This window comes from Bemisia tabaci, chromosome 9 (genome assembly GCF_918797505.1).
Source record: "Bemisia tabaci chromosome 9, PGI_BMITA_v3".
NCBI lineage: Eukaryota > Metazoa > Arthropoda > Insecta > Hemiptera > Aleyrodidae > Bemisia > Bemisia tabaci.
The window spans coordinates 29,162,433-29,178,071 of NC_092801.1; the positions used below are offsets into that span (position 1 = coordinate 29,162,433).

Sequence of the window (15,639 nt, forward strand, 5' to 3'; positions counted from 1 at the left end):
GTAGCGAACTTTTGGCTACACTGTGCGGTGTTGTTGGCCAACCTGAAAGTGACAACTCAGTCGTTCATCCGTGCATTTACATACATTTTTTATTTATTTGGTTATGAAATTTTAACTTAGCCATGGCTGATGATTGCCCCCCAAAAAGTGATATTGAATCCGTTTTTAAAAGACTGAGATCCATTCCTGCAAACAAGGTTAGTACTTCTCTCTCTCGAGGAACATTTCAATTATTATTGATCTCTTATCTCCTGGCTCCCAACCTGGAACTTCTGGAAGTAGGCCCTTGCGCTTAGCTGGCCCAATTAATACTTTGTATTGCATCTTACTCAAAGATATTAAATAGCCACTTTGCTCATCTGACAATAGAATGAATTAATAATTTAGGGAAAATCCTTCCTGACTAGCGGGCAAGACACCTATCAGTGGTTGCTGTCAGTCTACATTACTTTGCGCGAGCATCAACACTGTGACAGCCTATTGGATTGGATCAATCCCACCTGTTGATAAGTTCTTGTCACTTTAACATGGATCATTAAACTACCAGCCAAATAAGTAGATGCGTGCGCAACCATACCTCTTGAGTTATATGCCTTTACTGATGAGTTAATCTTATGCGTCATGCTCCTAATTAGCGCGGATGATCAAGATGCCTGTTAAGTTCCTTTTCATTTCTTTTCCATGGTTTTATTCTTATTTCGCTTGTTTCAGATCTGTTTTGATTGTAATGCTAAAAATCCAACATGGGCAAGTGTAACGTATGGAGTATTCATCTGCATCGACTGTTCGGCGGTCCACCGTGGCCTTGGTGTCCACTTGTCCTTCGTGCGCTCAACACAGTTGGACACACACTGGACATGGACACAGATTAGGAATATGCAACTTGGAGGCAATGCCAATGCTGTAAGTTGTCATGGCTTTATTTGTGTGAATTTTATCTGGTAAAGCAAACACATTTGAAAGTAACACTGCAGTATGTTAAGGCAATCAAGCCCAAATTAAATGCTCAAATCTTTTGCTTTCCCTCATAGACTGAGAATTTGACATAAGGGTGATCAGAGTGCATCTTTAATGTCAGTGTCAAAAACTGCCGACTTTCGTTTAGAATCAAAAACTGGGTAAAGAATGAAAATTTCTAATTTTCTTCCTTGTTTATGTAAAATTTAAATATTATGAAATGAATTTCATCATTAAAAATCAGCACTGTTAAAGTCAAATGTATAAACTCTTGTCATAGAGTGCTGATTCATCATTGATTAATTCCCGCGGCAGGAGCTCATGCTTCGCATAGCCTTAAAATGTGCTTAAAAAAGCTTACTTTGGAATTTTTGTTTCAAGGCCTTGAAAGTGCTTGACTCTTTGGAAGATGCTTGAAAAGTTCCTGAACTTCACTCTTAATTAGTTTTCAGGAGTAAACCCTTGCTATTTTAAGAAATGGCAAAACATTTACTGTCAAATAGATGGTTTGGGAAGACATCCTTTTTATGAAAGAAACTGCAATCTCCCCTCTTAGTGAATCCAAATTTCCCACCTTAGACTCCAGGCCTGGGGAAATATCTGTTAGTTGAGGGAAAAATAATGGAAAATGTTTTACAGTAGACTTGATGATTCCTAACTCTTTTTTCATTTTTTCAGTCAACTTTCTTCAGGCAGCATAATTGCGACACAACTGATGCGCAGGTTAAGTATAATTCAAGAGCAGCCACACTGTACAGAGATAAACTCGACCATGCATCTAAACAGGCCATGAAACTCCATGGAACCAAGGTAATTTCTTCGAAAATTTTTTTTTCAAATTTAATCAGCTCCACATCCATTCCTCTCTCTCTCTCTCTGCCTCAACCAGCTGAACTCTATACATCAGCAACACCTAGGGAGCTATCGTAAGGGTCAGAAAAGTGATTGCTTCCCTCACAAAAGAACTTAACTCAATTTCAACGATACCAAATTGTCCTCAGGAATTGCATTTTTACTTACCAGGAAAATCTTAGACATCTGTGACTGAAAATTTCACTGATTTTTCTCTGATCTCATGCAAGAATCAGAAAAAAATTGGACAAAAATTTCACAGGTACTTTCTTGTGATAGAAGTAATTGGCAACGATGATATTGAGTTACATTCCTTCGTCTGGGAAACAACAAAATGTGAGTGATGAAAGAGTGGATCTAAATTTCTAAATTTTATGTATGGAGTTTTAAACCCTTGGTATTAAAATTGGACATCAAGCTCTTTGTGAAAGTCCTTAATTTTTAAAATTCAATTCCTTGCAAAACCTTATGCAATTTTGTGAGTGCTCTATTCAATATCAATTGTGTATTTGCTCAAATGTTTCTTTTAATTTCAGTTGTTTATCGACGGTGGACTTCCTCATGAGTCTCATCATGGAGAAGAGAAAAAGGACTCAGATTTCTTTGACTCCATCATGCAACCAGGTGAAGAGAGCACCAACGGATTTCAAACTAACTTCCCGACACAGCCCAGAGTTGATCCAACACCGGTCCGATCAGTGCCAACCCTTGCGCCTGCCAACCCACCAGAACCAGTCAAGGTCAGCACTGCAAATCATCTTTTGTTTCTGACAGCAAATTTTCATTATCAATTGTTCTTTTACACTTATATCCGATCAATCGAAAATTCTCATCAAAAAGACAAGATTGTCCAAAGACAATTTTTCAGTGTGCTCATGTTAATGATCTATTGTTTAGTTGCATAATTGATTCAAATCAATGATTAGCTGTAATTATATCATATACCTGCGTAATGAAGAAGATTAGGGAAAAAAATATCAGGAAAAATGATGAAAACGCCGAAAAAAATTTGTTAAGTCAATTTGAATTGCTTTTTAAAATGGGTTTGACGCTTTGAACAACAAATTTTGCCTAGAAACTATTTCAAATTATGTCCTTTTAATAATCTAATTATCTTCAGTTGCCAGAGAATTTTAAAACCAAAATGTGGCAAGGAAATCAGGGAAATGTCAGGGACTTTCATTTTCTACATAAAATCTGTGGCAACCTTGTGTAGAAATTTATCCTTCCTAAATTTGGTTTCCTTTTATATTCAATGACCTTCAATTGATTATTTCATTTTCAGGTCGCCAATAATCTGAATAGTACAAGTAATTCAAACGCCCATGGGTCACCCAGCGTAGAAGGTGCCTTTTCAAGTAATAGTGCAACGTCTCTTTCAGAACATAAATCTACCATCGGAAGGAAGGGTCCTGCAAAAAGGACTGGGGTAAGTGTTAGATTACAACTTTAGACTAGCTCCTCATAGAAAAAATAAGTATGACAGGAAGGCTACAACGTTTCCAATGGAGATATGGTGTTTTGCATTTAGCCTTCGATAATCAAGTCCTCAACTAAGCTCATCATTGTCGAAGAGTAGTCCTGACCATACTTGATTAAGTCACTGTCAGTTATAAAATTAATGTGCCGGTAGCATTATTTTATGAGTTTTGCAATTTTCATGTCTTTGCTTAGCTAGAGGCAGACCGCAGAGGTCGATTAACCTCCAGATCAAGTGATCCGCAAACGCACGAAAATATGGAAAACCCGCAAAATTTTGGAAAACCTCTAAAAAAAATCCATACTACCCACTGAATTCTGTGAAATTATGATTCTGTTCTCTTCCCATTTTGCAAAATCGCACAGAATCCCTTCTAATTGGTGTTAAATATAATTTGATTCTTAAAAAATAAAAAATAAAAATATGTATTTATTTCCTTGGAAGTTTCTCAACCCTGATCTAGCAATTCTTGGAAAATTATCGACCCCTGGCTGGAGGTATGTTAGCCATTATTGTCCGGCAAGAAAAAGAGAATAATATTAGTAATCAAAATGAATTGTACACTTGAGTAACCTAAAAATAACGAAAGAATAATGTTTCGCAGCTGGGTGCCAAAAAAGCTGGTCTTGGTGCTCAAAAAGTGAAAGCAAATTTTGCAGAGATCGAGCGTGAAGCAGAATTAGCCGACCAGTTGAAAGAATCAATTGAAAATAGCAAGAAGAACCAGGCAGCAGCGGTACAACAGTCCACCGAAGAACAAGATGCAAAGGTAAGACACTACATGTTGAAGCATCAACTTGGATGGGGACATTATTTCACCTCTTTTTTTTTGGGCTCGACAAAAGAGATTTAATGCTTTCATTGTTGCTAAGTGGAGGTACAGAAAGTTAGAATGTTAGAAAGAAAGAATACTGATCATTTTTTTCAAGCTAGTATTTTTTCCTCGTTATCAAATTTCGGAAGTTAAGTCTATCTGTTAAAATGTAGATCTTAACTTCTCGTCCATTTATTTTTCTCTAACATCATTTTATGCTGCTATACTCTCCATAATTTAAAAACAACAAAACAAGCAAACAAAACTTACAAATAGATGTGAAAATTGTTCTCAGAAATTTAGAGAACTGCAAAGAGACGTTTCTTTGGTAAGTTACAATTTTTGAACGGTACAAAAACTTGCAGCTACTTTTGGCCAAACTCCTAAGTAATGAAATTTAGCGCACTCAAATCAACTTCAAACATTGCCTTACACAAAATGTGCGCAATTCAGTTGTTTTTTTTTGTTTTTGTTTTTTTTCCTCTCTAATTATTAGTAAGTATAGGTACGAATAATTTATATGCTTAAAAAACCATTTTATTTTTTGACAGATGGCATCCATGCGCTTGGCGTACCAGGATCTAAGTTTGCAACAAAAGAAAGAAGAAGAGAAGCTAAAGATAACCGATCCCAAGAAAGCAGAGCAAATTGAGCGTCTCGGTATGGGATTCTGTGCCAGAGGGTAGGTATTTTTTTCAATTACCATCTAAAGGTTACTCTGTGAATTTCAATATATTCTTCATGTGTAATTTGACTCGCCGTAACGTAGTCTATAGATTTGTAAAGGCTTTGCAAATGTTTCTGTGGTAAATTTGAAATTATAGTGCAGAAAATAGGTGATTTATTCAAGAGCAAAACCTTGCTAAGCAAGCACAAACCCTTGGCCTGATGCTTACTTATGTAGCAGAAGTTGGCTGTATGGTAAATATCATGCAGTTATGTATTATTTAAATAATTTGTTTATCCTGGCATTGATTATTGTGTACAATAAAAAGACTGCAACTATGAACATACTAACACTGAAGTTAACCTATCTCAATATTAACCGTGAACTTGAGAATGCTGTACCAAGCATTTTACTGCACAAAGACTCTGCACTCTGACTTTGGTGCGGCCATGAGCTTGAAATCAATATAAGTGACCAAGCCTGATGCAGCGTGTAAGGTATTCTGCCTACTTTCAATTGCATCTTGGAAACAAGACACAAATGATCCTCAGTGCGGTATGATTTAAAAAAAAAACCAACAAACAACAAAACATAATTTTAACTTCTATTCTGTCATGTTTTTTTTTTTTTTTCTTTTCTTTTTCTAAACTCTTTTAATTTGTTTATATTTTCTCTTTAATTTTACAGTGAAATTCAACATTCCGCCTTGAGTGACATGAAAATCATCAAACAAGAAACTCCAATTAAATCAAAATCGTCCTCATCATCTGATGATCCCTTTGTGATCCCTTTTTCTTTCATGTAAGTTATGCCGATTTTTAATCTTACAGTAAATTTTCAATTTACATTGTGGTGACAAATTCCTTGAAACAATTTCTGCTTTCTCGCTCCCCTTGCGGGTAGAGGAAGTATTTCTTCTTCTTGCCCTAGAAACACTTCAATCATACCGAATTATAATTTACGAACTGTTCAAAAAAATAATTTGACTTTGATAACCAACCAAACATAGAATTTTTGAATACTTAAAAAGAGTGCTGCTTTTAAGTAGATAGGTATATGTGAAAATTAGATAACAATTTTGTCGCCTCTGTTGTTTCAGAAAAAAAGTTGAGCAGTTCTCCGACTCAGATCTGGATTTCATTCTCCGAAGCGGCTCCTCAAACTGGATGGATTCCGAGCCGAAATCCACCTCAGCTTGGGATAAGTCAAGCAATGATATGGATTCTATGTGGAAAGATAACCTCTCTTCTAAATCATCCCCACCCAAATCCAGCTCGAATAATTGGGAAAAATCAAACAACACTTGGGAAAAATCTAGCAACAACTGGGAAAAATCTAGCAACAACTGGGAAAAACCCAGTAACAACTGGGAAAAATCTAGCAATGATTGGGATAACACAAGTAGTAATTGGAATAAAAGCAGCAGCAATTGGGACAAAACAGAAACTTCTAAGAACACTGCGTCTGCGCCATCAAGCAAGCAGAAAGCACCAGCATCAGCCGCACCCAAAACAGCAGACACAGGCTCAGATGCGCAGAAGAAGTTTGGGGCAGCGAAGTCCATATCCTCTGCTCAATATTTTGGTGACAGTACCGAGGAGAAGGTAAGTTTAATTTTAATCTTAAACCTAGAACATCCAGCCCTCTTTCTTGCCAATCAACTGATCCTACACATTTATGTAGAACACAAAACAATTTGGAGCCTATTTTTTTTTTTTTTTTACTTCAGAGAGTATTCATACGTTTGTTTTTGTCAGACACGGGACATTCATTTCGTAAAAAAATCGTACGTAGTATATCTCAGTGTATTTTCTGTAGGAAAGCGACAATTGGGAGTGAAATTGCGAAAATACGCATCTCAGTTGCGGTGTTTTAAAATCTTAGCTCCTACCTATTTTATTTTTTAAAGCAGACAAAATGAACATCACAGATTGAAATTTTCACAGAATCTTCTTCGCATAATGTTTATTAGTTTTCTGTGTAGACAATTTAGTATAACAGAAAGTTTGCTGTGTTGCAAACGAAAATACGCATTTTTGCAGTTTCATCATCGATAACCTTTAGAAGCCCCTGAGCTTTTACGCAGTGTCTCTGAAGTTTGGATGTCCTAAAGATAAAACTTCATGGTTTGTCTCGAAAGTTTTTGTTTTAGGTATTCTTATTGTTTATTCTCAAGTATTTCCTATCGAAAATCAAACATTTCTCCTGATCGGGCACTTAATGTGGTGGGGTTTTTATTAATTTTATCATGTTCACTTTAAGTTCAAAAACCAAGTTTTTAAAGTTTTTTTCTTCTTTTTTTCTAGTGCAATTTATCAAGATTCGAAGGTTCAACAAGCATCTCATCAGCTGAGTTATTTGGGGGTGGTAGCTCGCACCAAGACTACGCTGCTGGTTACACCCCAGATTTAGACGATGTCAAAGAGAGTCTTCGTCAAGGTGCCACAAAAGTTGCTGGGAAACTGTCGTCCCTAGCTAATGGTGTTATGTCTTCAATACAGGTAAACTTTTTTTAGGAGCGGTACTTAAGTGAGCCGTCAAATCTCTTTATTTTAGTACGATTTTAGTCGATGTTGAAATTCTATTGTTATATTGTTATTCATATGTCTATTGTTTGATGTTTTTAAAACTTCTGTGTTGTTTATTTTGTTCTCCAAAACAGATCTGAAAAAAATGTTGAAGTTTCTAAATACTTTTATATATTGTGGAACTGTCGTGAAGCATACCACTAACAATACCTTTTGATTACTATGCATACGTAGTACTGTATTATTGGTTGGAAGTTAGCCTATTAGGCGGCATGTTGTCATTGGTGCTTAGAAAGATGTGCTGAGTCTAAGTCAATTTTCGATTTTTTGGCACCTAGCCTGTTATTTATCATAAGCTCTCTTGTATGTACTATTTTTATGAATCGTAAATTATTAATTTTTTTTCTCTTCTTCCAGGAAAAATACAGTGGTGGATACTAAACATATTTGTGCCTCATCAATGTCTTGAGACAATATATTAGGTGTAAATATATAAATAAAAATTATATTTTCTGCTGTACAGTGTCAGATAATTACGCCTTTATTTGCCAGCAAACTATTTCCGTTTGCCTCTCACAGCAATGATTGTTAGCCTTAACCTTTTAAGACAGTTTCAATTTTCAAGATTCAAGTTACAGATCCAGTGGTTGCTTAAAATCCATCTTCCATTTTGAGTATTATATTAAGTTTTTTTCCACTTTTTTGAGAATCCGTAGATCGGTCCCTGTATGATAATTTATATCGCTTGTAAAGTAACTCAAGTATAAATATATCTTTGTTTTATTTTAAACTTTGTGCCCCTTGTTTCTTCCCAGTTTCCCAGGATTTTAAATATATTTTTGCTAGTGGACTTTCAGCACTTGGGAGCACTGTCCAATGGTCGATTGATCAATATTTTTCCAGAAACCTACGAGTATCACATCTCGCTGTAGTCAGTTGACCAAAACAGACAGACTAAAAAAGCCCTGTAAGTACGTTTTGAAAGAATATCAGAAATCCTCTCGCAATGTTCCCGTGAGACACACTTTCAGAGATATTTCAAGGTGCGCCTTGGTCGAATTTTTAGTATAAATACTTGACGAACTACAGCGTAACGTGACGCTCTGAGATTTTTGAAAGCTACCTGAAAAGCCAGAGATTATCAATTGATCGTTCGACTATTAAATCGTTCTAACCATTTATAAAACATAAACTTAACGGTTGATAGACTTTCCTTTTTCAGGAATTCTAAAAGTATTTCTCTAGCCAAAAGGTTTGAAATAATGTGCCGTTTAAAAAAAAAAAATCCGTTATTATTACCAAACATGTTTTTACAATTCATCTTTTTTCTTTAGTTTAAAAGTAAAAGATTATGAGACAAGCACTGACTTATGAGATTGACAATTAAGCTGAAATATTGGGTGGAGGAGGGGGTGGAATTCCTAGGGGTGGGGGAGGAGGGGCATCACCAATTTTGGGAGGGGGTGGGGGTACCGGATTGAACATGGGGGGAGGCGGGGGAGGGGGTAAGAGGTTCGTGGGCATGGAGTTGTTTGATTGGTTCATTGACATTCGGTGGACATTTCCGGAGCTCTGTTTTGGATCCACCTGCTTGAACGCAAACTGGAGGAAGAATTGTTTAGTGTCACAGTTCCAATGTGTCCAAAACTTGGCTTCTGATTTGTCCACTTCTCGACTGGGTACCTGAAAAAAAAAAAAATAATAATAAATTAACAAGGTTAGAAATTAGATATGAATGGCATGATAAACTAGTTATGATCAGCAGGGCAATATCTGATACTGTAGTTGAATAGATTGGTTTTTAACCACATTTTTTTTAAAAAAAATTCGTTCCATGGTGATTTGGTCCATGCCTTAAGATTTAACTGATTGTGGTAAAAATTCTTCCAGGATACAAGAAGTTCTTCAACGTATAGTATAAAGTTGTTATCGTCCACTATTTTAAAAAAAAGGGAGAAAAATTAGGAGACAATAAGAGCAGGTGGAAAGTCAATTTTTTTCTTTTCTTTTTTATAGTCAGATTTAAGCAAAGCAGTCACAGCTACAAGATGTTACAAGATCACATTTTTTGGAAGGAAACTCACCAACATTTTCCCTTAATATGTTGATCAAATAACCCTTATATGGGCAAGAAAAGCCAAACAATTGCAACAGTTTCTGAGTGGGGATGTTGGTTGACTTCCTTCCATAAAATTAAAATAGGAGATTAGGTATTGAAACTCGGCAAAGTAGATGTGACGATTTTGCTTATCCGAATGATTCTACTCATTGTGGTGACTCAGTCGTCAGTAAATCAGAAATAGTGTAAAATAGTAACAGGAACAATTCTATGCAAGTAAAATGAAACTTGAACTTTCAAATATTAACTGGCCCCTGTTTTCTGTAGAATACTTCCCACATCAATGGTTACGGTGCAAAAGCACATAAACATATCTCCATTGGGGTGCTACAAAATCTTTGCTCTTATTTTATTTTTTTCAAGGCAAAACGAGTCAACTGTTCGGCATGAAATTTCTACAGAATGTTCTGCTGATAGAGAGGAAAAACCATGGGAGTTTTGAAAAAAATCAGGTTGACTAATTTTCCAAAGAAAAAATAAAGTATGACGGGAAGTCTGCAGCGGCGCAAATGGAGCTACGAGGTTTCGCACTTAGGCCGTCAGTGTGTCTTTTGCAATTACCTTGAATGCTATTGTTTCGTAAGGCTCGGCTGCAAACAACAAATACTGCCATTTTCTGTCAGGAGGCTCCACTCTCTGTTCGTATGCAGACATGAATCGATGCCTTGGTGTAACTCCTTCTGCGATTTCTGGAACAATAACATTAGATGCTTGATTAGTAACATCCTTGAGATTTTAAAGCCACCCATTAAATACTCTTTTCTTGATGCAAGTCCATGTCCTGTTGGAAAGTAGTTATTACTGCATCCTCTTTCGCAATATCTTGTTCTTATGGAAGAAATGATCCTTTGATTGATTTGCCAGTAGCGTTTAATATTTAATGTTTAATTGAAAAGTACAATGGTCATAAATTGGTACAGATGTCTCAATACATTTTAATATGAAATTATTTCCTTTGCAATTTAGAACAGAGGTTTTGGCATACATCTGCAAAGGAAGTATTGATTTCTGAGAATCGACTCTTAAAAATCTTTAATCTACACTTCAATTTAATCTAGTTCGGTATGACTCTAAAAATTTGCACTATCTCAAGAGCGGTGATACAGTCTTGCATTCTTTTCAACGTTTTTTTTCTTCCGTAGTGATACTGACACCGTAGACTTATTAGCAAAATTTCTGAAAGATACTCATGCAATTCTGGTCGCCTCAAGGAAATCTCTTGCCATGGGCATATTAAGATTATCATGAGTTAAGGGATGGCAACATTGTAGGATTCTTACCTGGATAATCAACTTGAAAGAGTAAGCTCTGCTGGCCGGTTTCAGGATCCTTTTGTTTCGTAACTCTGTAACCAGGTCGTCCAATTTTAACAAACTTTTTCGGCTCTATCCTAGGTTTCTCTGGAGCGGGCTGAAAGCAGTTATCAAGACAGTGGTGAGTGATTACCTTGAAGAATGCTTTGTTTTGATTACCTACTTAAATTCATTGAAAAATCTGAGCTTCCTGCAATTCCGTAGAAATCCTTCCATGAAGAGTAAGAAAAAGGTATCATTTTGAAAACTTCCTGGGGAAAATGAGTTTTGGGATGGAGAGGCCAATCTGAAAAACAATAAGGCTAGGGACTCTCTGAATCCCTGCTTTTTACCAAAACTAGGATTGATGAATAATAATGATTGAAGTATATCTTTTACAAAAAACCACGACTGTCAAAAAATTCTTAAATGGTTAGAAGAGAAACGCAGGTAATGGTGAAGCAAGCTACATTCACTTGCAGAAAAAGTGGGCAAGGATCTTTGATCTGAATACCCAACTATGAAAAGAGCAGATAGCATGACAAATAATATACAAAAAAAATGTAACAGTAGAATGACATCATTTTGAGTACCTTACTTAATTTAAAATTATTAACTGGGACGGTTCAATGGAAAGGCATTTTTGATGGCTCCAGAATTAGAAAAAAGCGTTTGCCCTAAAAATGGCGGATGTCAGCGACCGCTATTGTTACATATAAGTCTTCAAATATGCTCTTACCTGCTGAGGTGTGTCTTTGACATCTTTGGCAGCTCGCCGTGCCAAATTTGCTTGATGTTTTTTACCCTGTGTGTGCGCCAAGTAGCTTCCTTCATTATTATGCAAGGTTAGACACAATTTACACTCATATGAACCTAGAAAAAAAATAAAGTTTTGTCATTGAAAGACACTGAGGGTATGGCTGAATGGTATAAGTCTAGAACTTCTTGAAAGTAGAGCAATCAGTAGTCAGGGGAGAATTGTTGTATTTCCAGCTTTACTTTTACAAAAATTTTGACTCGTCAAAAATTCTGGCAAGGATTCATCATGGGAGAAGACAATATACAGATAAGTGGTATGCTGTTTTATACCCTATCTCAATACAATCAACTTATCTTCATCTCCAAAATTAATAATAAAGGAAGGAAAAAATAACCTGTGCAGATATGAATAAGGTTAATCTTTGATAATTTGCTGCAATCAAGGCGGATATTGATAGTTAAATGAAATTTGCATCATATGAGCATCGGCAGGTTCATTCAAATTCCAAGAAATTACCGACCTTTGAGGGCTTTTTTAAGAAAATGTGACACTCTGGAGGGTGGGAGAAGTCCAAGTTAAAATTACAAGGGGCGATGGATGTTTAAGGCTGCTTTAAGTTATAGTGGAATGGACGCATAGCCTCAATTTTTGGAAAGATTCAATTGAAAAAACTGACCGAAAAAGAATGTTATAGAAAACGGGGCTTTTGTCTTCTTTTTCCTGCTATGTGAGCGGGAACGGGAATGTGAATGTGAGTGAGGATGTGAATGAGAGTGAGAATGTGAATGCGAATGGGAATGTCCATGCACTCGAGTCTCCTGTTGAGATGTCATTTTTTGCTACCATTATCACTCAGTTAATCAGAAATTTTGTTTGGCAATCAGGCATTGAGTTTTCCAAAATAAATTTTAGTCACAGATTAATTTCATACATGGTATTTTAGGTTATTCATAAATTCATCTTCTTACAGTCACATTTTTATCTTTTATTGCCATGGCAACATACAGCAAATTTTGAATGCATCAGGCTTGCAAGGCCAAAAGAAATTATTTTTCATACCAATTTTCTTGAACTATATGGGTTTGGATAATTTTGAGTATATAGTCAAATAGGAAATTCAGTAGGTTATTTAGTTCAAAAAAATAACTGATCACAATATGCGGTAAATTTTTAAAAATTTTAACTTCGTCAAGTTAGAACTACAATGCCACCTACTGATAATGCTCTTACAGTATGCAATGACAGAAAATGCGATACTAAAAACTCAATATTTATCACACAAAGCACATTTTAATAAATTATCTGAATCTAAATAATGATCAAGAAGTAGGTAACTGTCATATGAACTCACCTAAATGATTTTTCATAAAATATGGATCTTTGTTGAGATCTATTGTTTCGAGAGCCAGCTGTCGCAATCGCTCTCTCCGATCCCGATTTGTTTCCGACCATGACGCCTGACCTCCTCCGCCAGTTTTACCTCCTGGTCTATTTTGAAAATCCATTTTGACCTCTGCAATTATATGGAAAAGTACTTAAAGATTTTTTTTCTTAAAAAAAAAAAAAAAAAAAAAAAAAAAGATAGATAGAGAAGAGAGCATTGGATACAGCCTAGTTTGGTCGCAACATTTTTTAATTCTTTCTCCTGACTTAATCTATTCTTCAAACTGTAAAATTCTACATGATAACAAGACATTGACCTATCCTGTCTACACATCTTTGGGCAACAATACTACTATACTGCCATGCTAAGGAAAAACGCTATATGAGCCTTCAGACGTTGCCAAGTTTCCTTTGATAAAAACCAAATTATTGGGAAAATTGTGAATGTTTTTTTCCAAAATTTTCAGACTATTTTGTACGCAATTTGAGCTAATATATCTGAAAATAGGTATAAAAGAAAAATGTGCTTAAATATTATAAAAAATACATGTTTTATCAAAAAAGATTTGGCATCTCTTGGATGTTCATATGGCGTTCTTCCTTAGCTTGGCAGTGTTATGGTTGACACTTCCTGCAACGTAGTTTAATGGATAGAGAGGCCTCATTATGAGACTATTAGAAGGGTAGATTCAAAGAGCCCGTTCCTTTCCATAAACTCTACAAAGCACTAACAATCAAAGTTCATCTTATTATCTTGCAGGTTGGGCACTGCCTAATTAGGTTCCATGGGATCAAGGACAATTCTACAGGTAACGGACAAATCCTTGAAGAAAGCAAAAATAAGCTGAAATATTGTCCACTCATAAAATCGTAAATGACACGCAAAGGAGGAAAGCTCACAGCTAGCACAGTCCGTCGAAGCAACGGTGGAATTAACGGATGGCATTATAGAATCTGCTTTAGTTTAGTAGGTATTGCAAATGATTAGTAATACCTAGTCAGGTCGTTATGAACAACCCACCAGTGACGACAGTCATTTCTCTTCTTAGAATGAACTCGAATGGAACAGCTGATCATCCCCACTCTAGCAATATTGAATATCAACAGCGTAAGTCAGCAATCACATATCTCGGTTTGCGACGTCGCAGACTTCCTGTCATACCTTATTATATAAGCGGAAAACTACTCTACGGCAATTCTTTAAAACTGCCATGATTATTCTTCTCTAAACGGAGAAAATTCTGCAGAACTTCAAGGAAGGATGTCAGTTTGTTTTCTTTTAAAAAAGTAACATAGAGGCGGAGATTTTCAGACACCGTAAACGAGATATGTGATTGCGGACTTACGCTGTCGATGTGCCTGCCTCACTGTATTTCGGAATGCTGATATCATGCAGTTGATCAGATACATTGAGTGACTTATGGTCTTGACTTAGACTGGTATGCTATTTTATTATAGAATGTTCCTAATTCTCGAAATCTGAATGCTAATCAAGTGCAAAAAATATGTGGTGTCTTCAACAGACAGAGAAGCAGTGAGAGGTCTGCCAGTCAAAAACAATGCACAGGCACATTATTAGGGTGATTTCACGATAACAGGAATAGTTAAAATGTGAAATACCTGAGAAATAAAAGTGCACCAATTTTAACAGGATTTCATTACCTCATTCTAAAGGTATTAAACTTCCTTTTTCCAGCTTTGGCACGCTCTATTTTGATTCAGTGCAAAGTTAAAGTGATTGATAAACAAGCCATTGAATCAGGTATCAGCGCTTTCCGCGGGACTGCTGGAGGTCCACGCAAACATGGCGGCCCTGCCAAATTGTGTCGGTTACGTAACAGACACAGCGTAACCGACACTCAAAAATGTGAGATTAAAGATGATACAAAAGATGAAACTTGGCAATTCTTGAGTTATGAGGTGGAATTAATGCTGCCTTAAAAGTTTTCTAAACTTTGGAGACTTCGTTTTAGTTTAATACTATTAAATTGAGGTTTTTGCGTAGTGAGGAATTAGTGCTACACACGTAAAAATCACTGGTTTTCATAATAATTTAAGTTTTCATTGTAAAAAAAACTGACTTATCAGTAATGGTTTTGTCAAGAAGACTTCAGCGAACAATTTGATGGCAGTTTTGAAACTCCTGACTCCATCTGGCGAGATAAACACTGCACTTAATACAACTGCAAAAATTTGCTGCCAAATGTGGCGACACCTCTTTCTTATGACTTTTCTCGCTCAATAATAAACATTTCAGTTCAAACTGGCAATTTTCTTGAACACTAGAGTCTCTTTTCAGCAAATATTGCCAAAGAGTTCATGATCAGTACTGATATGTTACCGCAAATTGCTCTTTTGCTTCAAAATCGGGGTTGGCGACGCGTAACCGACCGGACATTTTCGGCCTTTAAAGTCTCATATTATTAAATATAATAATAATTCATCATATTTTTTAGCATGGATAGGTTCAGGGACATCATTCCTATTGATTAATTAATTTGGTTTTCAATCGTTTTGCCCTATGTCGTTCATAACCCACGGCGACACGACTATTCCTATTATCGTGAAATCACCCATTAATAGATTGAATAATTTCCAAAATACTTACTGAATGGGACAAGAAAATCACTAGAATGATGATAATTTCAAATTCGGTCGTGCAGTAACGCAAATTATCGATGAATCTTTTAAAACGTCAAATTTCAGCCGACGGACGCTTGTTTTGCCGCTGAACAATAACATAACCTTCATATCAACAAGAATATCTCATACAAAGTTGCCAAATAG

The 15,639-nt window shown here is 36.0% G+C and overlaps 2 protein-coding genes across 3 annotated transcripts; one reads left to right on the plus strand and one right to left on the minus strand.

The window, feature by feature from the left end:
- Positions 1-27: 27 nt before the first annotated feature.
- On the plus strand, positions 28-8,088 carry ArfGAP3 (ADP-ribosylation factor GTPase activating protein 3). The gene is made up of 11 exons (XM_019041262.2): positions 28-197; positions 712-903; positions 1,636-1,767; positions 2,346-2,549; positions 3,095-3,238; positions 3,894-4,058; positions 4,655-4,785; positions 5,458-5,571; positions 5,870-6,374; positions 7,077-7,271; positions 7,716-8,088. The coding sequence occupies exons 1-11, from the start codon at positions 123-125 to the stop codon at positions 7,737-7,739; spliced, it is 1,881 nt and encodes a 626-aa protein (XP_018896807.2). The 5' UTR covers positions 28-122; the 3' UTR covers positions 7,740-8,088.
- On the minus strand, positions 7,742-15,619 carry Sf3a2 (splicing factor 3a subunit 2). 2 transcript variants are annotated; one of them, XM_019041264.2, is made up of 6 exons: positions 15,461-15,619; positions 12,821-12,982; positions 11,449-11,582; positions 10,698-10,827; positions 9,979-10,106; positions 7,742-8,981 (listed from the first exon to the last, which is right to left on the minus strand). In XM_019041264.2, exons 2-6 carry the CDS (start codon positions 12,972-12,974, stop codon positions 8,682-8,684), a joined length of 846 nt encoding a protein of 281 aa, XP_018896809.1. In that variant the 5' UTR covers positions 12,975-12,982; positions 15,461-15,619; the 3' UTR covers positions 7,742-8,681. The 2 variants fall into 2 exon arrangements, with proteins under 2 accessions (XP_018896809.1, XP_018896808.2); XM_019041263.2 differs by lacking the exons at positions 12,821-12,982; positions 15,461-15,619 and adding an exon at positions 12,146-12,421.
- Positions 15,620-15,639: the final 20 nt, after the last annotated feature.

Bases quoted from the DNA above. Each gene is read 5' to 3' on its own strand.
- Sf3a2 (XM_019041263.2), bottom strand. From the start codon at position 12,302: ATGACATCTCAACAGGAGACTCGAGTGCATGGACATTCCCATTCGCAT. The intron at 10,828-11,448 runs GTAAGAGCATAT...AACTGCTTTCAG, and splicing joins TCAAAGACACACCTCAGCAG to CCCGCTCCAGAGAAACCTAG. The intron at 8,982-9,978 runs GTAATTGCAAAA...TTTTTTTTTCAG, and splicing joins ACGAAACAATAGCATTCAAG to GTACCCAGTCGAGAAGTGGA.
- ArfGAP3 (XM_019041262.2), top strand. From the start codon at position 123: ATGGCTGATGATTGCCCCCCAAAAAGTGATATTGAATCCGTTTTTAAA. The intron at 1,768-2,345 runs GTAATTTCTTCG...TTTTAATTTCAG, and splicing joins TGAAACTCCATGGAACCAAG to TTGTTTATCGACGGTGGACT. The intron at 6,375-7,076 runs GTAAGTTTAATT...CTTTTTTTCTAG, and splicing joins GTGACAGTACCGAGGAGAAG to TGCAATTTATCAAGATTCGA.